The following is a 27378-nucleotide window of genomic DNA, read 5'->3' as shown; positions in this document are numbered from 1 at the left end:
GTACACAACTTGTCCACTTTAACATCATATACACAGAAACATGGCTGATGGAAGTAGTCTAAAGAAACTTTTTATTAATTCATGGACTGCATAATAATTTTTTGTTCATATGCAATTTGTAATATGGTATTAGGTTAAAACCATTGGTTGCTGTCCATGTAGAATGGCCTAGATTAGTTAAAAAAGTCATTTATTAGCATTAACTTTGATAACAAGTCAGATTAAGCAATACTTTGGTGATTAGGGAATTAGGGAATGTGACGGTGCAGCAACAAGTCTGGGACAAAATCAGTTTGCAATATAAAGCTTCAAGCTGTTACAGCTGATCTCTTTTACTCTTGTTGTCACAGATATGCTGGAAATAGCGATCAACATGTTGTTTAAGCACTCTGAGTAAAAAAATACATCACATCTTACGGTGTCCATGCTGTGTCTGCATTACGACTTAAAAACTCATGAAGTCAGAAGAGCAACTTCCAAACTTGGGAAATGGGACCTGAATCATCTGAATGCACAACTACACAAGGCAACAAGTTGTTATATCCTTCTGGTACCTTTAAAAGGTTGTTTACAATATTAATGTTCTTGTAAACACGCCAGGAAAGCTGGACTGTCATTTCAATTACAATCAATTGACCCTGAACCAAAAAGTACCTTCAATTATGTATGATCATCCTTAAAAATGTATGAAAAATGATTTGTTGGGCCTGTGAGTTAAAACAAAATAAAAAACATCAAAAGGTTTCACAGAACAGAAGTAATATCTGGCCCCAAATATACAGTATTTGTCACCAGAGTTATGCGACATATAGAGTGACAGACAGGCAGCCCTGAGCCATGTGTGTGGTTCTAACACAGAGACAGACAGGTAGACAGTGTTAGTGAGCAGATGTGATGGGAAACAGATTGACAATGGCAGTATAAGATGCACGCCACAAGTGTGTGTGTGTGTGTGTGTGTGTGTGTTAGAGTGTTGATGTCAGCATGCTGATGTAGAGCCAAAGCCACAGAGGTGTTTACCTGAGCAGGCGTGATGTGTGTGTGAGTGACGTATCCATGAACGTGTTGAATCTGAGACAGCTGCCGCTCCGCCACCTGAACCAGCTCCGCGCCCCGCAGGTCACCGTGGCGACCGAGGGATCCGTCCCTCCCCAGTGATCGTTCCCTTTCTCTCTCCATGGTCCCGGCGCTCCCTCCCTCTCTCCTCCAGGTGCCCCCCTCCCTCCCCTCCCTCACCTCCCTCACCTCCCTCCCCTCCCTCCCCTCCCTCCCCTCCCTCCCCAGGGTCCCTCCGTCCCTCAGCTCTCTGGCTACTCCCATTGGGTGCTGATGGCAGGGGTGTTGGTGGAGTTTTGGGGCACCTGGTGATGCCCCTTCTTCTTCTTGATACCGATATTTCTATGGTGAGAAAGGAGGAGGAGGAGGAGGAGGAGGAGGAAGAGGAGAAGGGGAGCAGGAAACCGGATGGTAAAAGGGAGGAAGGAGGAATAAGATGGAGAAATTTCAAGAGAAAAGAGGAGAGAAATGGTTTGGAAGTTGAGGTATCAGGAGGGTAGGCAGGAAGCGAGAAAAAAAAGACAGAAGAGGTTAATTCAGAAGTAGAAATGATTTAGTCAAGCTGGAAAAGAAGAAAAGATTAGTGCAAAACAGCAGCTAAGATAACAGAGCATTGCAGAGTGTGTATGTACACGTATGAGTGTGTGATGAGAGGTTTTTTATAGTCCAGTGTTTGTGTGTCACTACATGAGGAAGTCCAGGTGTACACCCAGCATGGCAGTAATTGTTTTCTGAGCTTCCTGTATTGTAAACACGTGAATGTAAAAAACGTGAATGTGCACAGTTGCACTTGCGTGCACACACACAAACACACACACACACACACACACACACACACACACACACACAGACTGGACTTGAAGCAGAAGTTTTTAGGCAAAATGATGCACGAAAACTGAATGAGGACATTGAGCAGGAGACAAGCCTGCCTCAGGGAATGACTGTTTCTTTCTCTCCTCCTCATCTCTCTATACCTTCATCGTGCCTCTTTTCCTTCCATATCTCCGGCCCGCACTACAGTAAGTCTCACTATTTCCTCTCCCTTTACTGATTCCCCATTCCCACGAACTCTCCCTTGCTTCTCTTCATCTTTTTTTAAAAATCATTTGCTGTTTTTTTCTGCTTTGCTGGACATAGTACAGTGGAGAGGGTCAGTGGCGCTGAGGGGGGCGGGGACGACCAAGCTAGTTCTGAATCTGTGACTTTGTGCTTCGTGGTGCACAACGACGGGCCCTTTGCATACTGAATGCACGGGGACACTCACTCCTTCCAGGAGGCACACGGATGAGGTGAAGCCAGCTTTATACCTCATTATGCATTAAGCACTCAAATGCATTCCAAACAGAAGAGGAGATACTGATAAAGAGAAGCAGACTGTTACAGCTTCCAGACAAACGGGATGTTGATTCTCTAATCAAATCAAAACCAAGATAATAGTTTAATTTCAGCTCAAGACTCACACAGCTAATACAGCAATCCATCTAAGTAGAATCTAATTACTCATTCAATATATTTTACTTACTGGGCTCACGGCTTGACTTTAACCTAAGATTAAAGTGACACTTAACTCCAAATGAAAGGGAGTGCAGACTGTGTGAGAAGCTCATGTAAGGATTTATAACATAAGGTTGTTTGGTTGTGCTGATCTGGTCCGGCGTTAGAGATCAACCCAGTTTGATTTGATGTGGACTGAGTGAGCTGGCATTTGTCATTCTGGCAAATCAAAAAGTAGCCTCCATCAGCTACCTGTGCTGACTGCGCTAAATCTAACTTAATGTGACATTCTGATTAATATAATATTAACTTTATGCTTGTTTAAGCTATAGAGGGAACCACTAATGACTGAGTACAGTTTGTGTTTAGCCTTAGAGGCTAACACAACATGCTTTCATAGTCTGCTCCACCAACAATGGAGGATTTCACTAGATAAAACACGAAAACTAACGAACAAGCAGACAAACGGGAGAGACAGAGCTCTGTACGCAGCTTTATCCAGTAAAATCCTCTGTCCTCTGACTGGATGATTAATACATCAGAGAAATAAAGTGTTACAAAGGGACAAAAAGATCACCTCTGTCTTTTAACTGGCACATTTCTATTTGTGCCAAAAGAAAGTTTGTTGCACCTTTCAGTCAGTTGCATCAGTTGGTATTTTCTGAATTTCCTTTGAGTTCCCTTTAGTTTTTCGGTAGTTTCGTCTATGAACTTAAACATAGTCATTTTTTTCACACAAAAGCAGAAAGTGACAACATCCCTACGTGCTCTCCATAGAAGTCAGACATTTAATCCAATTTAGTCTGACATATTAAACAGTATTACACTGCTGTGCAGTGCAATCTTCATGTTGCAGCCCGTGTGATGTAAGCGTTTTATTTTGATTTAATGTCAAAAATCCTACTGAAATGTCAGGTTTAGAGGGGAATTTTTAATCACATTTATGCAAACAATCACTGCATTATCACCTCCCAATCAGGTGAATCAACAAGCCTCTGATGTTACATTACCTTAATGCAACATTTAAGACTTCTGCCATATAAGATAGATGTACACTAAGGAGGGAGGAGGCTGAAGAGATGCTCTCTTGACAAAATTCAGACATGTACAGCTCGATTTAAGGAAATGTGTCTCAACAACAATACCTTTTATGCAAAGCTAATGTTATTACTACTAGGTTGGAGTGATTTACAGGCTATCATGTGGTAATAGAGAGCTGAGTATCCAATAAGCAAGGCTAAAATAACACCATATCACACAAACACAGCTGGCAAAATAAAAGAGGAGAAGGATTCACCTCCCTTACAGAGAGCCAGACAGTCACACAGTCAGTCCCGTTAATACGACATTCGACCTCTTGGCTTGCTGTCTCTTTAGGTAGCCAACAGAAAGCCAGAGCTGACTTCCCTGAGTGTGGAAGTGTGCATGTGTAGAAATCGTGTACTCACAACCTCATTCTGAGGACTCACAATGAATTTGGTGGTAAACAGCTGGTTCCTACCAGGTTAACCACTTAATTTATGGTAGAGAGGTTAGAATTAGGTTGGGGTTAGGGGTTCAGATAATGGTCAGGGTTAAGCATGTTAGACAAGCTTTCAGGGAATGAGTGTAAGCCAATACATGTCCTAATAAACTACAAAAACAAGTGTGCTTGTGTGATTTATCACACAGCTCCCCCTGCGCCTCTAAATCAGTAACTACACAGCCCACAGCCTTAATTAAACCTCCTTCCCAAGAGAGAAATTTAGACATTTTGTTCTCAGACCCAGACTGTTAAAAAACACAGTTATTGGTACTTCTCTTGTCATAACAAACTTGAAGTACCCTTGATTTAAAAGACCTTTACACCAGTTGACTTGAGGATGTGTGATCAATTCATGATGTTTCCAAACTCATGCTTTAACATTAACACTTACTGACAGCAAGCTTTGTGGCTTATCAGAGCATTAAAGCTCCATCACTGCGTTTGACCCTGCAATGCAGCTGGCTGTCATCTTGGTCAGCAACAAGATGCAAAATCTATTCTGGAAATTGTGTTTTGGGGCAGGGAGTGGGCGGCTGCTTTGCACAGGAGAGCACTTCTGGGCAAAACAGTATCAGCTAATTCCTGTGAATTCAAATAGACGTGGCTGTGTGTGCTCTCCCCCTGCTTCCTTTGCTGCATACTTTAACCTCATTTAGACTGATTAGGAGTAAACACTGCTCTGACAAAATGAACTGATCTGAACTCGCCTCATGACCTTCAGCACATTTCCTTTCTCCTCCGCCTCTCGCTCTGATCTTTTCATTCACTGTCGACTCGCTAATTAGTCTGAAATGCCTCAAAATAATCTTGAAAGCAGCAGTTAAACAGCCAGGCACTAAGACCCTGAAGAGACCCTGGCTCACACTGTTGTCACAACACTGCTGCTACTGCCCTCTGCACTCACACGCACGCACAGACGCACACACACACACACACACACACACACACACACACACACACACAGTCAGCCATAATCCTATATTTGGCGTTCAATTTTCAGATGGCACAGGAACACCTCTGAATGAATTAATGCATGAATGGACAGCGACACCAAATATGTCTATTCCTCCATAACAGTATGTGTATGTGTGTGTCTGGATGTAACTGTGTGTGTGTGTGTGTGTGTGTGTTTCTGCTTGCTTGACTACCAAGAGCCGAGCATTCCTAATCAGGACTGTGCCTGCAGACAGCCTGCTGAGCACTAACACACAGAAACACGCGCGCACACTGTTGCTGTCATGTGTTAGTGTGTCAGCCAGTCTTGCGTAGCCAGAGAAACGTGACTAGATTGGGTGCAGATTCAGCATCCTAGTACATGTCTATGTGTTACTTTGTATCTGTGTGTGTGCGTCCGTGTGTGTGTGTCAGAGTAAAGCCAGGCGTTAGTCACGCTTGGTGAGATATGAAAGAGCAGGGGATCCTCTGCCGTAAGGGACTTCTCACACACATACACGTGCCCTCATCTTTCCCTCCCTCTCTATATCTTTTTATTCTCTCTGTCTCTCTGGCATCACGCTCTCTCTCATGTTTTATTGGCATGAAGAACAAAAGTACTTTTTGCCAAAGCAAGGACAGCTGATGACCAGATTCGTTTAGCAACGCTGACGATGTGACAGTAACAACACTAAAAGGTTCATTAGGATAAAGTCAGCCAATCACTAAATCAGTGGACACATTTGTCAAAGGAAATTAAACAAGATCACGTATGGTTTACTGTTACTGATTTCTTTTTGTTCAATCACTCCATCCTGTCAGAACATGTCTGGTACAAATTTGGTGATGTGACATAACGTTGTCATAGTAAAAGATATACATGGCCCACTTGGACGGGGTACTAAGGCTAAAATTCAGACTTATCCAGTATCCACTGCTGAAATCAACAAAAAGCTGAAGATGTTCTTTAAACTTCTAAAACTATGATTGGAAGTGTAAATAGCAGCAACTGGGAAATAAATTATTAAAAAGCAGATGTGATGAGCACAAGTAGCAAAATATGGCTGAAAAAGGAAGGCAACTATAAAAATAAAGTTATTTTATATGTTGGAAGTTTGTCATAAACATGTTCGTTAAATCTAAAACATGTGAATGTGATTAACAGTTTTAAATGTGTTTAAGGAATTTTTGAAACTTGAGAGAACGAAAACCTTAAGTGGCTTCAGCAGTCAGTGAAGTGTCTTCAGTAAAAATACACAGACCTGAGCAGAAAAAGAGGAACAGATTCATCTATTTTGAATGTGTTGAAATGTCTGACCTAGTTAAGGTGTGTTTGATTTATCTTCTCAGGCACTTAAACAGCCTCAGCAATGGACACATGGCAGGCAGAAGTAATATACTCCCCTCTCCCCTTCATGCAGTGTTTGTGTTTGCCTTACATTTACATGTGATTTCAATCAAACTTAACACTTGTAAATTAATGAAAAATATAAATATTCTTTATTTCGGTTGAATGTTATCTGTTTTACACTTGTTTCTGTATGGATTGGAAGTACTAAGACTAGGTGATGCTGGTGTATTATATTATATATATATATATGTATATGTATATTACAACTACAAAATACTGCATTATTATATTCTTCTGCATTTCCTTGATATTCCGACATTTAATAATTGACACAATAATACACCAGAATCAGCATTATCATATGTAACTTATTTTTCTATTTATTACATTTTGCTGATTTGCTATAATTACAATCTCCTACATTGTAAACGCTATTGTTTGCACTGATGGGCGACATGTTCATACGTCACTGTCAGTACATTGAATAATAATAACCTGAGCAACCTGAGCTGAGCAGAATAGATCTTTATTAGCCCAAACGGTCATTTGTTTTGCAAGTCAGGACTACGGTAGCTGATAAGGGCAAACATGCTTCAACTGACCAAAATATTTCCATTAAGAGAAACGTGCTGCAGCTTCAGAAACAGTACCAATTGACAAATACATACAAAAATCCAAAACAAATACAACAACTGAAACACGCTATAAATAAAAAGACTCGCTCTCTCGTGGGTTTAAAATCAAGCTGTTCCACTTAACACTCCCCCTAGAGGCGTGGAGCACTTCGGTTATGTTTGTTTTAGCTGTTCATGTATTGGTTTTGGCACAGTTTCTCATTGTAGCACGTTTGTATTGCTATATTTGTTTGGGATACTCGTATGTGTTTGGATTTGTATCTTTTCTGTAGATGCAGCATGTTTCTTCAGTCAGCAGTGTTTTAGGCAATTGTAGCGCATTTGCAGTTGCTGCCCACAGTACAGTACAGTTGGCTGTGCAGACACAATACACATTCATTCATTACATACTGTACAGTGCTTGTCACTACATTTTCTCCAGGAACATTGCCTGCAGCACAGTACCAGAACAGCATGGAGACAGACTCGAGAGAGTTCAGCAAGGTACAGTAAGGAAGTAAGTACTGCAACCCAACTTACTGACAAATTTGTGAAAAAGATTAGTAAAATACAAAATGTGATGCTCAGTAAACCAAAGAAACTGTCATGAATACTGGCAAATATTGAGTAAGTTGTCTAAAATAGTAATGCAGCTGCATTATTTTGTCATTACTTTAACTTAGTTAACTCCAAGAAAGGAATTAAAAGATAGACATAGAGTTGCAAGACAATAAAGTTAGCTATTGCTTCTACCCAAGCCATTCCTAATGTATGGAAATACAGAATACAGTGCAAAGCTGATACTGCAGAATCTGAGCAGGGTCCATTTCAACACACAAGCTGATGGGAAGTGGATGATGTTAGCTGACCACAGCGACCATTTCTCAGAATTATACCAAAAGCCCAGAGCAACTTCTTGCTGTCCTCAGGTCAGACTCACTCGTTACCCTCTCCAGTTGTACTTGTAGAGGACAAAACCAGTGCTCTTACTGTGTCGCACAATCGTGTTGCCTCTCTCTCTCTCTCTCTCTCTCTCTCTCTCTCTCTCTGTCTCTCTCTCTCACTCCGGCCTAGCAGTTGTCTCTCAGCCTGACTCTATCTAACAGGCTGTCATGGTGAGATGATCTAATAAGACAGAAGTGAGGTCCATACAGTTTATTATGGCGTAACTGCTGAACTGGGCAACAGCATGCCCATGCATACACAGATACACACAGTCCAATGGCCCTACTGTAGCTTCTTATATCACAGTACTGTACATGGATTGTCACAGGTGATTCCCTAATTCCCAGCATCTTTAAATCGGTATACAAAATAAACATTTTGTGTTTTCCTTTCTGTGGCTCCGACCCTATTTCTGAAGCTCATGGCCAGTTTTCAGTGCACTATTTGGACAAGTTTATAGACCCATTTATGAAGCCATTTTTGGGCTAGCTGTGTGTTTAATGGCTATTCAAAGATGCAGCACAGTGTATAAACACTTCCTTCACATCAAAGACACAGTTCCTTAAGCGCTGGGGTGGAACTTTAATATTTCATGTGTTGATTTTCCACTCAACAGTTTCAGAGTACTTTGCAAGATGATGATTACCAATTTTAGCCTTAGCTCATTCACTTAGGATGGCCTGATGTTATGTAATTAGTGAGCGGGCATACTCGTAAGGGATATGGTGATACTAATTTAATAATGGGTCAGGGATGCCAAAGCCCTGTCAAGAAGCTTCAGTTTTAGATTCATAATGGAACGACTGTGAATTTGAGGCAGCTTAAATTGCTAGAATATGGAGGGAGACAGCATGAATCAGGCAAGACAGAGGATTCCCTCCCACAGTGCTCTGGGGTTATAACATAAAAACTACTGTAGGTCTATGCAGACCCTCCAGTTGCCCTAAACTCTCTATATGTCCTTGGTGTACAGGAAGAGAAGCAGAGCACTAAGGCACGCACAGGATGAACATGCAAACTCCACAGGCCCCGTCTAAGTGGCGAGTTTGAGTCCAAGGTCATTTTTGTGGTTCTACTTTATCCACTGCACCACTGCGCTACTAACTTACTCATATGAAAGTGAAATAAACACACATGGAGATACAATGTCTGAATGTATATCAAACCTCAATACCTTTTTTGGTCAGTTAAAAAAAAATATGACCTTGAATTCCTGATTTAAATCACAATGTTGCCAATATTGGACTGTACTTAATGTAGGCAAAGTTTTTCCAAAGCAGCCTGTTTTTAGGCAACGATTACAATTTGAAACGTTTGGCTTCTCTATGTGGCAGTAAGCAATAAAGGTTATGAGAAGTGTTTCCTTGACTTTGGGAATGTTTAACAGAAACAACATAATACAGAGTCCTTCCTACCAGTCCTGTCTGTCAAAGGAGGAATCTGCTGGGTTTTTTTCTGCATTATATAATTGCAAATTGAATTGTTTTGCTTTTGGACTGTTGGTTGGACAGAACAAGTCATTAGAAGATGTCACCTTGGGCTCTGAGAACTTTTGATGGGCATTTGATTTTTATTAATTTGTGACATTTCAATAGACTAAACAGTTCTTAATTAACCACAAAAATAACCATTAGTTGCAGTCCAAGCTCCAAGTTCTCATTGTCAATGATGACTTCTTTAAAAGACCAACAATGACTGTATGAGGAAATTTGTATTTAACATGAAGTTACATCATTTTTGTCATTTAGAAATTCCACGTGTGGCATATTTTGTCAAGATTTAAATAACTTTTAGACGTGAATAGCTGCAGAAACAGGGCTACAATGAAGATGTTGGTGATAAACTGGCTGTAGAGTTTGTGATATGAAATCAGACAGCAGAACACAAACATGCTTTTCTCTCCCTCTAATAAACATACACAGCTAGGACCTCTCCCCCTCTCTCCCTCGCTTGCTCTCTCTCTCTCGCTCTCTATCTCCCTCTCTCTCCTGCCGGCTACTAACTCTCACCTTAGTTTACCTCAACCCTGAGTCCCTTGACAAGCTTAGTCATTACCTCTTTCCTTCTCTCTCTCAGCACATTTCGCCTTAGTCAGTGTCTCTCTCACTGTCCATTACTTTACCTCTACCCCCTGCATGCCTCTCTCTCTCTCTCTCTGTCTCTCTGTCTCTCTCTCTCTCTCATACACACACACACACACACACACACACACACACACACACACACACACACATGCACACACACATCCACATACACACACACAGCTCTCTACCTACCTTGCATCCAAACATCAGAGATATGGTGTTGTTGGTGCATGCTACTTTGCAGTGGCACAACATGTGGCTAACGTTAGCTAGCTGGTCCCGCGCTGGGGGGGCATCTTAGTCTTCATACACACATTTCACACTCACACACATCCACACGCATGCACACATGCACATGCATGTGTTCTATCAACCGCGCTCCATCCCGTCCCACAATCCCCCACTCTTCTGGCCCCCACAACCCCCTCCTGCCCCCCCCACCCCCCCCCACCGCCTGGCTACGGTCCTCAGCTGTGGCAGGCCGGCGTCCTCTCTCTCTCACTCTTCATCGCTCTCATCTTCATCATCATCTTCATCTGTGTAATCCTCATAGCTGGTCAGGATTCAGGGAGCAACATGGTCACTGTCTGCATGTGAGTTAGTGTGTGTGTGTGTGAATGTGTTAGCACATGTGTTTGTGTTTTCAGTGTGTTGTTGTTGTCAGCATGTGTGGGTCAGTCTGTCTGAGTGTGTGCATGAATGAGTGGATGTGTGTGTGCATGTAAGTGTGTGCATGTGTGTGTACGTGTGTCAGTATGTATGTGCTCTCTCCTGTCCTCCTCTGCAGCAGCAGTCCCAGTCCTCTATCTCCTCTCTCTCTATCTGTGTGAGTGTGTGCCTCTCTCGTTCTATTGCTCCCCTTCTCTCTCTCTCTCTCTCTCTCTTGCTTTCTTTCTCTGTATCTGTCTCTCTCTCTCTCTCCCTTTGCTTGCTCGCTCTCCCTCGTTTCGCTCCAGTGCCTCTCTAGGCCCGCCTCTCAACAGCAAGATCAATGAGAGACAGTAAGAAAGAAAGAGAAAGGGAAGGAAAGACCTGCACACAGAGGTAGAGGGAGGGTTATAAATGTGTCGTCTCTCTAGTGTCCCCCATCTCTCTCTCTCTCTTTCCACCTCTCTCCCTTTTTCTACCTGCTGCAGTGATGCTCTGCCTTGTATACACACACACACACACACACACACACACACACACACACACACACATACATACAATCAGTGAGGAGGAGGGGAGAAAGGGTTCAGTATTATACGGGCTAGTGAAGATTGAATTGACCAAATATAACACTGGTGGAGAGAGAGGGGTAGAGAGACATGAGGAGTGAATGAGTGAGGCAGAGACAATGTTGTTACATCACCCAGAGTCACAAGCCATGATATCCCAAAACACACACACACACACACACACACATTACTGGGGTGATTTGTTCAATTGACATTTGAACATGGTATTTTGGCACTGAGCCATTTGAACCACATGTGACAGAGAAGCATGATCACAGAGTGGCAATCAAACCAGCACAAAATGTTACCATAGACGTAAGCAAGCATTCAGACTGTGATAGTGAGGTTGTGTTGCTTCAGGTAATAATGAGACATAAAATATGACCCAGGGAGTCCAGTTAGGGTAACAGATCCATGAGTTTGAAGGCTCATCAAGCACCGAGCAGTTCACAAAACCCTGTGCAAGGATATTACAGCTCTTCAAAGTTATCTAAACTGGGATTATTTAATCTTTCGCTGCAAGGATTGTGTGCCTGTATGTATTTGACTTCCCACTGCTACACCTTATGATGACGCCATGTTGCGGCAAAGGTTGAGCCAGGTTCAACGACCCCGTGGTTTTTTTTGCTGGAGCCCTCTGTATTGGCACCCCTGCTGCGTCGCCTGAGTGGCCTAATTAAAATGAATGAGAGGGCTGCTTTTTTTAGTCGGTCTGGCTTTAGTTACTGACAAGACATCAACTCTGTATGCATGTGTTTGTTGTCAAAAGCAAAATATGTACAATGCTGTACTTAACAGCAGTATATGAGCACTTTACCCAACTGAACTCCAAAACATGGATAAGCCTTAAGAACACTGTTCTAGCATATATACATATATAATACATACATATTATATGACATGAATAAGTAAATACAGCTGTATTTACAGTAAATATTAAGGCAGATACAATTCTCACAGTGCTACAATAGCTTTATTCAACATTCACTCAGAGAAGTTATTGAGTTTCGTTATACTAAGACAACTGCCAAGCACCTTGGTGGCTGCACCCTATCACACAATAGATTCTTCTTCAAAATGTGGCCAAACATTTAAGTCTCTATATGCTGTAAAACACATTGTGGCCACACCAGAGAGTGAAGCAATTTAATTTTGTGTGAATTTGTCCACATGCTATCTATGTGATCTTTAGTATGTGAGCTGTCAACCAACTTAAACATGCCAGAGATGAGAGAGGAGAGGAGAGGAGAGGAGAGGAGAGGAGAGGAGAGGAGAGGAGAGGAGGCAATTTATGGGGGATGAAGGGCAGAGGAAGTCAAACAAGTCAAAGCGCACTCTTCAACCGAGGCCCTTGATGCTGACGGCTGGGCCATCTGGACCATCACACACACAGATACACAGACCAAAACACACACAGTAGTCTCTCTGTGGTTGTCTCTGTCTTCTCACCTCGACTGGAAAACAAACAACGCAGCATGAGAGAAGAAGAAGACAGAAAGTGGGAAACAATGCGCGAGAGAGCGGAGGGTAGAGCGAGGGAAGCAAGCGCACAGGGTGATTTTACGGTCAGGCAGGGAAAAATACTGAAAGATGTAAAAGTGGGGAAGACAGACAGAGACAAGCAGACACTGTACGAATGTCTCAAAAGCAATTTCCTAAGTTTAAAGATAAAGTAATCAATCAACAACACAAAACTATGCCTAAGGTTACATTCGAAATTTGCAATCAGTAATGACAAATTATATTTAAATGGTTTTCCAACTGTACAGAGATAAAAGATGCACAGATAACAAGCCTGGAGGAGCCAATTAAGTCTAGAAGTTGATGCAGGTAGACAAGTCATATAAATAATGCAATGACATGAAAGGTTATTCTTAGCGCAGCAGGGACTTCATCTTCAAAAACCGTCTCAGTATAAACTTACAAATGTAAAGCTTTGTGTGTGTGTTCTGTCTAATGCATTAATAATTAATGGACAATTGAAGCATTAACCGTGTTTCAAAGTTTCAAGTCTCTTTGCATACCAAATTTCTAGAAATTGTTCTTTCTGTAGACATGACATAAAAGACTTCCATTGAGGGAGCAATGTTTTTTGCATCCACCCTCATAACTATTAGCAATATTTCATGGTGTGCTTATATTTTTGCAATGGCTGCTCGGGTGTAAGCTTTTATCTGTATGATTGATTATAAGTTTGAAGTTTCACTTTTAAACCAGTAATCTATGAGATCCTCTTTTGTGTGTTTCTTAGAGTTTACTTGTTTGTTGGTGACATTTTTGCCACTCTGTGCTTGCTTTGAAGTTTTTGCTCCGCACATCCTGAATATTACTCTTCAAAAATGGAGGCCAACTCTTCTATTTTCTTTAAATAAATATTTGCTTGAGAGTTCTTCCCGGGAGGATTTAAAGGAATAAATGTATTGTAAATGTAGTGTAACAAGATACAGGTTCACGTGATCCCTGACAACGGAGAAAAGGGCATATTATTATTAAAATGCTTTGATTCACACACTATCTTTTCTGTTTTGCTATTGGATTTATGTACAAACACCGAATTGGATTCTTCCAGAGTAAATCAGTGAGTTATTTTTATGTTTTCAAAGTGTCAGCTTTGGGTAAAGTGCTTGTCTTCCAAAAGTCTTGGTTATGTCATTAGCTAGCTGTCCTCAGACCAGCTATATCTCTTTGTGTTTGGCAAAGAACAGATGGAGATCCTGCTGATGTACACACACACACACACACACACACACACCCACACACACACACATTCATACATCTGGGATAGCCACAGGCGCTCTGGCTCATATGGCATATGATGTGAGTATAAAGATAGAGAATAACATCATATCTTGAGATAGAAATGAGAGAGAGGGGAGAATGAGAGAGAGAGAGAGAGAGAGAGAGAGAATGATGGAGAGAGAGGGAGAAACAGAGGATGCTACATCATGTGCCTAGCAGGCATGCACTACATGTTAACATTAGTAGGTCAGCCAGCACAGAAATAACTACGCTGTGTATATGTGTGTGTGGTAACCTCATACACTCACTTCTAACCAATCATGGCGGATACTCCATTCTACACAGTAACCAATCAAAAAATACTCCATACATCAACATTTCAAACATGGCCACGTGATTAGCTTCTACCAGCTGTGTATTCAGTGTCCACGGATGAATTCCCCTCTATATATATCTCCTCCCCTCTCTCTAAAATGCTGTGCAAGCTTAAACAGATTGTGTACTATTGAATCTCTGTTGTTATACTATATGTGCCTTTTTGGTTTTTTGTTTTGCTTGTCTTATTAGAAAATATTGTTAAGAAAATAATAAAATGCTGTGTGAGGACACACTGGTGTCTCCTGGCTACAAATATCAGCTGTGCAGCAGAGAAGTAGAGTAGAGTAGAGTTTCTCCTAATAATGGACTGTCATTTATTTAACATTTCACAATAATCAATTCCAAGGGACAAATACCAAGAGAGTCAAGTATCTGCAGAACAATGACTTGATCACCCGAAATGTTGGCGTGTTTGTCATACATACAGTGCCACAGTGTGGCAAAACACAGACACAGCAGCACCTGAACAATATTCCCTAAATATTAACTTTCATCTCAATCATGCCTAATATAAACTTCTATTTTTGATGACAATAAGAGTGAAATTGTAAAGGTATGTCGGGGCTTATAGTGTCTTATTAAGTTCTTCAAGTAGATCTGTATGAGCTTGACTGACATAAATTTGCACACAAATTGTGTATAACAGCAATAATAACAGTCTGTGGATTTGGATTAAGACATAAAAAGGCTTTAAACAGTCACTAAACTAATCAAACATGGATTACTTGATTATTTAATGACAACCAGAGTAAAAGCCACATAATTTGATATACCTGGATGTAAACACACCGAGTGTGAAAACAGTGTGCCAGCAATCAGTTAAGGATGACTATTATATTTCAGTAAACAGGTTTTCTACCGTCAGCTGATCATTCTCTCTACAGCAACAGTTGCATTTATATCCTTGCAGCAGTACAGAGCTGTAAGAGAAGGAAAAGGGCAACATCTTTTAATCTTTTTGACTCACAATACGTGTAGAACGACCCTGATCTACAGTCTAAACTATCCTGACAGGCGAGGGTCATGGGGTCACAAAAGCCACAGTGATTCTATGCTGTTAATTTATCCCCTCCTGAAAACTCAATTATAAGACATAACCAACCTCAGATGAACTCAGCTGACTGTTTTTTTGTTTTGTATGTGTGTGTGTATATACTACAGGTTGGTATCTTTGTAGAAATGTGTGTGTATAAATAAGAGTGTGTGTAGGTCCACAGCGATTAGTCATCTGCTTGATGGGATTAGCTGCTCTGGCTATACTCAGGCATGACAAGGGCTGAACGATATCATGTTAGTTTGCTGGCCTGTCAGCTTAACCGGGACAATAGACTGCTGAAAAAACAAATGCTGCAAAGCCACCAGGACAACAACGAGAATATTCCCGTTCCTGTGAATACAAATACAAATTAGCTATCTCTCTTTTTCAAATTCTAGATTTAAACAACAATCTTCATCACACACTACTACTCAAACACTTGTTCATGAGGCGGTCAGCACCATGAGAGTGTTGGTATGCTGCCTGTACCCTTTTCCAAAAGCACTGAAATCCAGAGTTGACTCTTGTAACCAGCCATATTGTGCTTAATGTTGTTGAGGACAACAACAACACACATTTTATAATTGTGAAAGTAATGAGAAAAGAAGAAGAAAAGAAAAGAAACTAGTCGGGCTTTGGCACTCACTTACATGGATGTGTAAAGAGAACCAGTACAGCGTTGGTGGTGTGACTCCTTTCACTCCTGAGAAAGTTGCTCAGTGGTGCATGAAGCCAAAAAGCAACTTTGCGCTTTAAAGAAATTACCCAGATGAAACAAATGCGCATAAACCTCCACACAGAGCCAGGCAACCTCCACTTCAGCCCTCCGATAACTTGATAAGATGATCTTTTAGACATTCAAAACATTATCAGACACAATGGATCTAATTCTGATAGTGAAACAAGTAATTTCATGGGTGTTTTGATGCACAAAACAATGTTTCCACTGTTTGATGCCTCTATCACAATGACAATAATACACAATTTGCCACAATGTCAAATTGGCTTCAAAGCTCAGTAAACCTCTGGGGGGTGTGACCCACTACAGTAGGGAACCTATTTCAAAGAGAAATGCAGTAAGCCACATATAATACTATAATTGTTATGATAAGTAGTCATGACTTAATCTTACTATAATTACGTTGTCTCCAGGCCTGCATCAAAGTAATGAATTTAACAACTGGTAACTCACTATGCTGACAAGCTGCTCACTGCACCTCCAGTTTTCCTAAGTTTTATCTGGTATTGTCGTTAATGTCAAGGTGCCATTGAGTAACTTCGTAAAATTACCCCGTGAAGTACAGAGCAGAGGAAATTCGGTAGCTATTAGAGGGAATGGGGTATTAGCAGACAGCTGTCATCAATGTTAAAGCCACAACCTCTGGACAAATTCCTCTTAATTATTCAGCTCTTCTTGGTCATTAGCCAGACTCTATCATTGCTAACACCTCTGGTACAGTTCTGTGGAACCAGGGATCAAAGCCTTACAGAAGGATGTGACACACTTCTTATTCCAAGTTGATTTGAGAGGCACCTATAACACTGATTTACATAGGTGCCAACTTGTACTTTGTCTAAGACAGGCTTTGGACCGAGTTTGATACTCTCTAAGTACAAGGGGTGGAAGAAGCACTCAGATCCTTCAATGCTAGTACCAAAATGTAAAGATAAAATAAGGAAGTACTATAAATCTATTTACAGTATCAAAAGTAAAATAACTTGTTTTGCAGAAAATTGCCCCCTATGACTGATACAATAAATTACTTTCTTGATACTGATGCATCAGTATACAACATTTACTGTTGTTGCGGTTCGAGGTGGATCATGTTTAAACTACTTGAAGTAAAAGTTAGTTTAGTCCAGCGGTTTAAAAAAATCTGTTTTCATTTTTGACTGTGTAACACTGGATAGTTTGACCCCTTTGAACCTCAAACACTTATTTAAATTAAACTATCTGAGAAGTTGAGGGTAAATGTCTCTTTGGTGGAACTGCAGTTAACAAATCATCGTTATCTGAAATGTGACAAGGAGCCCCAACTGTACACAGATATAGAGATTTGTAGGTCAAAATGGTTTAATCCTTAACAATGAATTTCTAAGCTGCCTGTGTTTTTATTTTTATATAAAGTAATTAGCAACTTAAAGTGTCAAATAAATGTACAGGAGTACAAGTACAATATTTCCCACTGAAATGTAGTAGAAGAGTAGAGGTATAAAGTAGAATAGAATAGAAATACTCAAGCAAAGGATTTCAAAATTGTGCATTAGTACAGTACGTGAATAAATATACTTAGTGCCACTGCTAAATACTGTTGAAGGGAATGAGAAAGAAAATACAAAACGCTTCAATGTGGTTTTTGTGTGTGTCATTTGTGGATCACGGGACATGTGCCTTTCTTACGTACACATGTAGATACCGTGTAAACACACGCCCTGTTTGATTTTGAACATCAAGCCAAACTGTGCAGGCAAACATACAGAGCTGGTGAAAAATGCACCAAACTGTATGTGGTTTTACAACCACCACACAGTTAAACACAGACAACAGTCTACTGGGCATGATTTATCTTCAGCTGCTACTGTCTTGCCCCCTGCACTCTCATAACTACAAAGCTCAGCACATTTCCTTTAGTGAACTCCACCTAAAAACAGCAGGTGAGTGAGAAGCTACATTCTGATTAAAATAAGCGAAGATACATTACACTGACTGAGGATGCAGAGTTGTGCTGGTCCATCTTCACATGTATCCTTCAGGCTGGCCCAGTAGGTGTCAGCCCTACTGCAGGCAGGGCTATCCAAAGACCTACAAACTTCCAGTCCTTCACGAGAGGTGTGGATCTTACAAAGCTGGGAGTCTCATGAGTCTCATTGCTGTGTTAGTCCTCTTGCAAATACATAGCTCTGGGCTTAACAACCCTACAGGTGCTCGGGAAGTTCTCTCCTTCTTCCCCCTTTATCTCCCCTCCTCTCATGTCTTCTCCGTTGATTAATTTGTCAGCGGTGACCCCTCCTCAAAGTTACACCACAGTGCCAGCTGGACAGTTGCACAGATGGATGGATCGGTGGAATGATGTAGCATGGAGTTTTCTGGCAAGATCCAGGAAAATTACCCAGGAAAGCTAGATATACGAGGAATTCATGCTCATGCATGCGCTCACAGACTTGATCTCTCTCCTGCCTTTGGTCTTTCTGTGTGCCTTTTTTTTCTCCTTTTTTTCTTCTTTGTCCTTCCTAAAATAGCTCCACCTCTGTAAAGTCTATTAGCAGCCTAAGGTAAGCCTCTTAGAAAAGACTCTTGCTCTCCTGGAGCACGGGAGGACAGTGACAAGCAGCAAACAACAATCACACACTGATAAAACCAGTGTGGGATTTAAGACTGGGTATAACAGATAGGAAAAGAGGATTGGGCAAGATACAGAAGAGAATAATGATGGGAAGTAAAATCCACATACTGTGTTTAGCAAAAATCTATACAAGCTTAGATACTACTGAATATCAACAGTGTGTTCAATAGATGTTTGAAAACTGAGTATTCTGTATTTGCAGGATTTAATTGAACACATTCATGAGTGGTATGGTTATATTGGTACGGTTGATTTGATATTTAAGTCATGATTAGAGGTGCTTGCAGCCTATTAGACTGGCCTACACTTCTGCTGAGAATCTATCTGTATCATTGCTCATATGTGTGCCCTGGAAACGTGTTAGATTTTTAAGTTATGCTGTTATTCTTCTCGACTTTCTCTTTAATGGTTTTCCTTTGTGCATTCTGGGTAATCAGAGAATGGCATAAAAAAAGGCCTAAATGCACTAATTAATGGGACATCGAATTAATTAAAGCATATCCTGTGTTGATCAGAGATATATTTGGTAACAGTTGAATCAAGCTGGGTGAAAGAAGATGTATTGACATCCTCCCGCATTAATCTAGCAGTCTTGAGCTCAGGGAAGACCCTCTGTTTTGTAATCCTTCATCTTAATGAGATAAACAAGATTAACCAGATAAATGTGAAATGGAATCTCTGAAGTCTGTTTGTATATCTGCCAACAGACTGCAGATTTATTTGTATGTGTGTGTGTGTGTGTGTGTGTGTGTGTGTGTGTGTGTGTGTGTGTGTGCGTGCGCGCACATGCAGCTTCACCGTAAGGCTTCCTTGTTATATCGTAATCTGGAAACTTTGGGTATAATTTACTACAGTTATTCATGCTGATGAGGGTTTGAATGCACAATCCCGTTTTTTTGCCAGCATGGCAGCGGGTCAAAGGGTCAGAGGGTCACGCTCCTAACAGCCAGTAAGCAAACTCATGAACTGGCCTTTCTTACTACAGCGGTGGGGTGCAGATTATATCTAAGAAGAGTCCAAGACAGGTCCGTGAGACAAAAATGAGAGTCAGTCAGATTCAAGACTTAGAGCACCCAAAATTCAGCTATACCTATTAGTATTTGCAATTCTAATACTAAGAGATGTTTGCTGTTCTGATAAAAAAGCACCTTTGTTGTTTAAATTCACCATAACCGCTTGTGGCAGGGGACTTGATCCTGTCCCACCTGAAATTGACTCTGCTGCTTTTAAATGGGTAGTGCATTACTGAGCATGGACACAATGTGCATTAAGTACGTGTTTAATTTTGCCAGCCTTGTTTTATTAGTTTCATAAGTATTCCCTCTTTCCTAGTGACCAGCCGGCCAGCCAGCCAGCTAACCAGGCCGATAGCTAGTCTTTGGAAGTGGGCGTCCTATCAACCCAGTTTCTTGTGTCTCTGTGTCACATGTTGTCAGACCAACAGCTGAGCAACAGCTCGGCATTCCCATTAGAGTCGCTTCACTAGAGCACAGTCTGTTCCTGTAAGACATTACCTTGCAGCCTCTTCATTCACAAAGCACAGCACCCCATATGTGCCATAAGCAACACGTCACAAATTTGATACGTTTAATTGTGATCAGCTGCACGTATTTCTCTCTCATTTAATAAGCCATTTGTCATAAAGCACCTCATCTGGATGTGTTAAGTGGAATCCCCCCCCACCCCACAGGACTGCAGGTCTCAGTCTCACTCTTCCATTAAAGCTCGTGCTATCTTAATGACAGTTTATAATTGAAAAGATCGTGTGAGGACACCTGGCACATTTAAAGCTTAGCACCCCATTCACACACACTTTCAACACGCGCACTAAAGGGACGTCTGTAATGAATGAATGAACGCCATCATGATGGACACTGACCACAAAACCTTGTTAATTTGGTTGTTAGAAATTTTGATCTGTTTGACTTATCTGCCATTCTCCTCTGCTCTAGTCTGATCTGCTCTCTTCCTGTGTCTCACCTTGGTAGTGAGGATACAGATGCAGTCCATCCTCACCAGTCGCCTGGCAAACTTTCACCGAAACATCTCCCAGCTGCAACTTTCCCGTTCCACTACTGAGCCGCTTGTTGCTGTTGGTGACATCCTTCTGCCGTCTGTCCGTCTCTATCCCCTCCTTCTCATCCTCTTCTTTCATCCCTCAATCTCTCTCTCCTCCCTTTCTCATGTCCTCTCCACCTGTCCTTTCATCAGAGCAGCCAGCGAGGACCTCTCCGTTAAAATAGAGGCCGACTCGGAAACATGGCAGCTGTCCCGTTGCACCTCCACCCGCCCTCTTGTTTTCCAGCTGCTGTCTTCGTTTTATGGCAGCTGGTAGCCACATTTTGACCTCAAAAAGTGCATGGCTCAGAAAATGTATCCGTACACACGCAGAACACACTCAGCACACAAAAAAAAACGGACGGGCAAACGTGCAGAGACAGGCGCAGAAACGCATACACATGGATGCACAGGCAAACACTCACACAGACAGACGTGTATACACAGACATAAGCAAACACACAAATACATATACTACACACACACACACCACTCTCAGCTTTATCAGGTCAGTCTCTTTGGCAGGGGGGGTTAGTCTGAGTGAACAGTAACAGCGGTATAGCAATGGATGCTCTACTTTCAACTTTAACTGTGGGTATTGGGGAAGTTAAAGCTCCATATGCACCCTGAAGCTTCACACAGAGATGCAATTTCATTCACTCACAATATCAAGCTTTTCCTGGATGCACAATATCACTACAATTGATCTTGGACTTCAAACATTACAATATATGAATATGCACTTTGCTAAATGTAATAGAAATGCAGCTAAATATAAGATCTGTGGAAAGCTAGTTGCACTTAAAGGGGGTAAAATCGGGAACCTCATGAAACACTTATACATTCAACACTATAAATCTGAAGCATTGCAGCAGGTTTGACCGCTTTGGCAAAGCAGCTGCTAAAGCTACAATGATACATTAGCAGGTTGTGCATCATATTGTGAAAGAGAATTCTCCATCAAATGGCTGCATGTGTGTGTGGTTCTCCAGCTGCACAGCGGCTGACAGAAAAGCGCTCCACAGGGTCGTTAATGCGGCCCAAAAGATCATTGGCTGCCCTCTCCCCTCTCTGCAAGATCTGCACAGTTCCCGCTGCCTCAGGACGGCACAGAACATTCTCAGGGACTCATCTCACCCAGGTCACACACTTTTTGAACTTCTGCCCTCAGGCAGACGGTTTAGACAACTAAAATTACGAACAAACAGAACGAAAAACTGTTTTTATGCAAAAGCAATAACCGCACTTTACTCTGGAAATACTTGAATACACTTTCACTGTGCAATATTTATATAATCGTGCAATAAGAGGCAGGTTGTGAATGTGCAAATGTTTGAGTGATGCATGGCTGTTTTGTTTGTTCGTTTTTTTAGAGGCAGCTCCGCACTTAAGGGATTGCTGTTTCAATTTCCTTGTACTTGTACAATGACAATAAAGATTCTATTTATTTATAATTAATCACAGCTTTAAAATAAGCTCAACCTCAACCATCTACAGAACATCAGAACATCTTGCCCAAATGCACTTGTCCACATGTGGACTGGGCTGGATCGAGCCGCCCATCTTACAATAAATAGACATCAACCACTTGAATATATAGTACTCCCTGTTCTGTGCATACGACAAGACCAGCAAGTAGAGATGGGAAAGTCTGATGGGAAATGTCTCACAACCAAATTTGTTGCATAAACCAAACACACACACATACACACTACTTTATATTTGCTTCTGTTCCTGTCCTGCTCTACTTCTGTACAGCTCTACCCTCCCCTGGCTCATTGTTGGTTCTCTCCTGATGCTCACTGCTGCCAACAGAAAGTTGTGCTAATGAACATTATTATTGGGTCTCAGTTTCTTCTACAGCCAGTTAATACAATTAATCCCGTTCATTCAGCAAGACAGTAACGGAAAACGAGCGAAAGCAAAAAAAAAATGTGTTTCATTTAATTTCCTTGGTCACTTGAAACTTGTAGCGTTGTTTGTCTGATTCAAATTGTATGTTTCAAAATAAAAGACAACTACATTACCTGAATTTTCCAATTAATTAGGAACACCTGAACAGTGCAGCAGCCTGCACCACCTGCACCAACACAATACCAGCAGTATGTGGCTGGGAGGACACATTTTGACGGTTGCACATAAAGCGCCTTACTGCAAACTATTAACTTTGGTATAAAGTAGAGCAAGTCAGTGTCAGCACTACAGCATCAGGACTATCAGCAGCAGATCAGAGAGTACACAATGTGTACAGTGTAAGCCGTTGGTCAAATACCACAAACCATCAAAACCAGACAAAACCAGTTGCATGAGCCCATCTCTGAGCTTGATCTGCTGACTCTACCAGACAAATGTTACTGAATTGAATTGATTCCCCTTGTCATATTATGTAATGCGATGTAAGCCAGCGTTCAAACAGCCAGTCTGCATAAACGATCTATCCATCTAATTCTGCTCTCTGGAGCCACCAGCAGCCACGTTGTCACGAGTAAAGACATGTTTGCCTTATATCAAGCCTATCATCAAACACAGAGACAGCATCATATCCAATGTTTAGCCGATATTGCAGCACCACAGGGTATCGCAATAACTGTATATGTTCTACCTGACGGATTCCAACAAAATAAAATCTGAATATGAAAAATCCAAATATTATGAGGTTATAAACCATGAAAACCAGTAGGAAATGTCTTCCACATGGACATATAAACATCATTATGGGAGCTTGACACAGTATATCACCAAACCTGACGAGCTAAGCTCCAAGGAGACAAAGGAGGATATGTCTATTCAATAAGAGTAGCTCCTCTAAGTGTCCTGAGAGTCAACATAACCTCACTTCTATTTCAGAATCGTGCAGCCTGACTGTAACCTCAAGGCTGCCACCCAGCAACTCAGATCACACACCGTCTGACAGAAGGCAATATGTATCATGCTCTACTATTAACTGCTGAGAGGTTTCCTGCAGGTTTCCTCAGGCGCTAATACAAAACAACCAGAGATGTCTTACCTTGTTGGGGGTCAGTGGGCTTGTAGCTCGCCTGGGGCTGGCTGGACCACGGCTGGGGCTAGTGGAGGTGACTTTTACTGGCCCGGGGCTGGTTGGACTATGAATAGAGATCAAGGAGAGAGGGTGTCTGTAGGTGAACTCTGAAAACTGTCAGTTATTATTCAGTACTACTACACCTGGATTCTCAATAGCAAACTCAATGCAGTGTTGTATTATATCTGTCACTTATGATACAAAGGATGCCATTTAATAGCTATGATTATTTTACAATAGCAGCATAGCGACAGTACAACAGCTGACCAGATAAAGTAAAGGACCAGACCACATGTAGTAATCAATGGGAAATTAATGATCTACATTATCTTTATCATTTATTAAAAGTATCAGAATTGTGACAGTGTCAGCGCAGTGTATTCTGCTTTTTTTTTTTTTTTTGTCCAACACTTTGGCATTAATTGCTCATTGCTGTAGCATTTTGCATTAAATTTCCTGGAGATACGTAACTCATTCAGTGTCAAATGTCAGTTAAGTTAAAGTCTAGTTTGCTAATGTTCCCTACCATCAGTTTAAATGTATGCTCATTTTTGGGACATACCTCAGATGAGGCCCTTTAGTCAAAGGCCCAGGAGGAACTATGGGGCTACTGAAGGTAAATTTTCCCTGGTTGGGGCTAGTTGGACTCGTGCTGGGAGTGACTTTGGATATGCCTGGGTCTTTGCTGGTTCCAAGGGTTGTAAGGCTTATGTTTGTGCCTTTGACTCCTGGGCTGGTGGTAGGAGAGGTGCTGATGGGGGTATGTTTGTCTGGAGTGGTTGGAGAAACGAGGCCTTGGATGGTGCTGGAGACGAGGGCGGAGACAGTCACCAGGTCTGGAGAGACAGGATAGCTTTGTGGATCGGCAGAGGTGGTGGAGCTTTGTGAAGAAACATCAGATTTGGTGTCAGTAAGATGTGCCTTTGTTCCATTCAGTGATACCCCAGGATGTGTTTTTATGGAGCCAGAGGGGGTTTCTACTCCATTCATTGTGACTCCGGAGGATTTGGCAGCAGAGGGAGAAGAGGGCTTAGGAGTCTCTGATGCCAATAATTTGGAGGCTCCAGGCTGGACAGGAGGGAGAGGAGCGCGGTACTTGACCTTGGCAGGCGGTGACTGAGGTGTAATGGACTGTGGAGAAGATGGCTTCGTTGTGGGTGCCCCGGATGGGATTGGAGGAGCAGGAGACTTGACTGACTTGCGTTTGGGGGTAAGGTCTTTTGGCTGGATTGATAGTCCAGAAGCTTGGGGGCTCGGGGGACCAGAGGAGGGCTGTGGCTGGGCTGAGTGCTCTGCTGGCAGGGTACAGGAGGAAGGGGTGTTCCCTGGACCATCTATCTGGTCCACAGAACACTTGCTGTCTGCAAGGATGGTCAACTCATAGTACTCCTGAATGTCTGGAAGGAGAAAAGCACAGATTAGAGCCATTAAGAGTAACGGAAGGCTTTAGTGGATTACTGAAAGGTTATGGCACATTGGAAGGATGTATGAATAAATACTTGACTGTACAAAACGAGACATTTGAAAATCTCATTCTGGGCCTTGGGAAACATTTCTCACTATTTTTTGACATTTTATAGACTGAACAATTGATCAATAAAGTATCATGGGAAAAAATAATTTATCCAATAAAGCTGTTCCAAATACAGTAGAAAACCTTAATCACCGTTGCACATTGTACATTGTACATTCAGATGCAAGCAAATTGAAGCTGGCCACAAAAAAAAAACCTATTTCAGAAGTTTTTAGCAAGGTCCATCAGTAGGGAGACCACAGGAAACACAGCTACAGCAATACATGGTTGACCTCTAGTGGCAAAACAAAGACAACAAAGATACCACTTAAAACAGGCAAAGGTCATTCCACTGTCATTTCCTTGTTGTGAGTAACTGACAGACCGTATCAAAGTGACCGTTATGATTTAAGGTTTCAATTCCCCCTCTACTAATACAGAACTGACAGTATGACGCTAAATCATAGACATGGCTGTGAGCTCAGGCTGTTAACTGGTGAGGTTTGGTGGCAATAAAAGAGAAGAGGAAGAGGAAGAGGAAGAAAAAGAGGTATAGTATGTGAGAAGAGAACAGGAAATATACAGACAGCTGGAGGAGGATGTGTATGAATAAAAGAAGGGGAGTGGAGAGGAGAGGAGAGCACATGGGGAATTTAACAGCACAATATATAAAAATAAAAATTACCATAAAACAGACATCAAGTATGGAAATGACACAGTACACTAACACAAAGTCACAACCAGGGACATATAATATATTCAAACATATTACATAATAGATGAAGTCAAATGTCTTCAACACAAAATACAATATATACAAAAATAAGATAGGGATCAATTATTGAAAAAAAGGAAAGGCACCATTTTACAAAAGAAAGACAGCACACTTTGAAGATATGACTTTAACATCAGCTCCACTGAAAGTCAAAGTCTCAAACAGGAACTCGGTCTCATGTTTAGTGAACAGCACACACACATGTGCATACATGCACACACACAACACAGAGAAAGAAGTGTTACTACAGGATCTTACAGTGAGGGCGTGGATTGAGAACCAGTTTTCTGTCATCCACACACACACACATGTGGCAAGTTTTCCTTCAAATAATCAACAGTTCACCACAAGCAGAACTAACCAGTTACACACAGACTGTTAACTCTTGGAAGGAATGCACACTTGCTACACATTCTCCAAATTTGTGCGTGTTGTCGACAAAGGACCCAGTGTTTCCTGTGACAGCCCACCTCACGCCTACATCTTCGTGGTCTGATCTCCACTTTTGGCTGAACAGTAATGTGACAGCCCAACATCTTGTTAGACGCAGTAAAAACAAGTCCAACACAAACAGTCCTCTGGCCTTCTGTCTGCAGGAGGCCTACTGTCTACTACTTATAGCCAAAACCTCTTCTACCGTTTGGACAAAAGCACACACAAGTTGCCATCAACAAGCCTTCTTACACTGTCCCTAACACCGTTCCCGACTGACACACTGCGCTGCTCCGTCAATCAGTAAAAAATCATCGCACACAAAATGCAAGCAAGGAAAACTGGCTGCAGAGTAGCAACACTGAATTCATGAAGTTGTTGTAAAGACCAGCACAAGAACTAAGCTAATTTGCCAAACTTTTGAGCTACTTAAAACCTCTCTTAATATACTGTAAAATGCAGCCTTGGACAGGAAAAAATACGTGCAATTTGTTGCAAAGTATGCAACTTTATGCACGAAACACTGTACAGGAAATAGTGCAAACAAAGCTTCATTTTAAAAGGGACATCCTTAATCTAAATTCATTATTACGAGCAACACGATAAACCTGAAGAATTTATCTTAAACCAGTTGGTAAGCAGGTAAACGGTGGCTGACTGGGTGTAAACAAACATACAGATATCCTTACCAAGCAGAGCACTAAAGAGCTGGCTTTGGAAGACATTGATGACTCTGTCCAGAGACTGCTGCAGCTGGTGGTCTTCCTCCACGAGGCCCAGTTTGGCCCGGCTCTGGTTCTGCTGTCTCTGGTCAAGTTTGGTCCGGTACTGCTGGAGAAGCTCC

General features: G+C 41.7%; 1 protein-coding gene across 2 annotated transcripts in view; it reads right to left on the bottom strand.

The window, feature by feature from the left end:
* Positions 1 to 27378, bottom strand: part of LOC139202291 (disks large homolog 4-like) — a 96986-nt gene extending 69608 nt beyond the window's left edge. For both annotated transcript variants that reach the window (XM_070831706.1, XM_070831707.1), the window contains exons 1-3: positions 27224 to 27378; positions 24377 to 25211; positions 23782 to 23878 (exon numbers count right to left, since the gene is read on the bottom strand). In XM_070831706.1, the coding sequence (XP_070687807.1) occupies positions 23782 to 23878; positions 24377 to 24804 (525 nt within the window). In that variant the 5' untranslated portion in view covers positions 24805 to 25211; positions 27224 to 27378. The remainder of the gene's footprint in view (positions 1 to 23781; positions 23879 to 24376; positions 25212 to 27223) is intronic.

Source organism: Pempheris klunzingeri, chromosome 6 (assembly GCF_042242105.1).
Source record: "Pempheris klunzingeri isolate RE-2024b chromosome 6, fPemKlu1.hap1, whole genome shotgun sequence".
Lineage (NCBI taxonomy): Eukaryota > Metazoa > Chordata > Actinopteri > Acropomatiformes > Pempheridae > Pempheris > Pempheris klunzingeri.
This window is presented reverse-complemented; position numbering and strand designations above follow the sequence as displayed.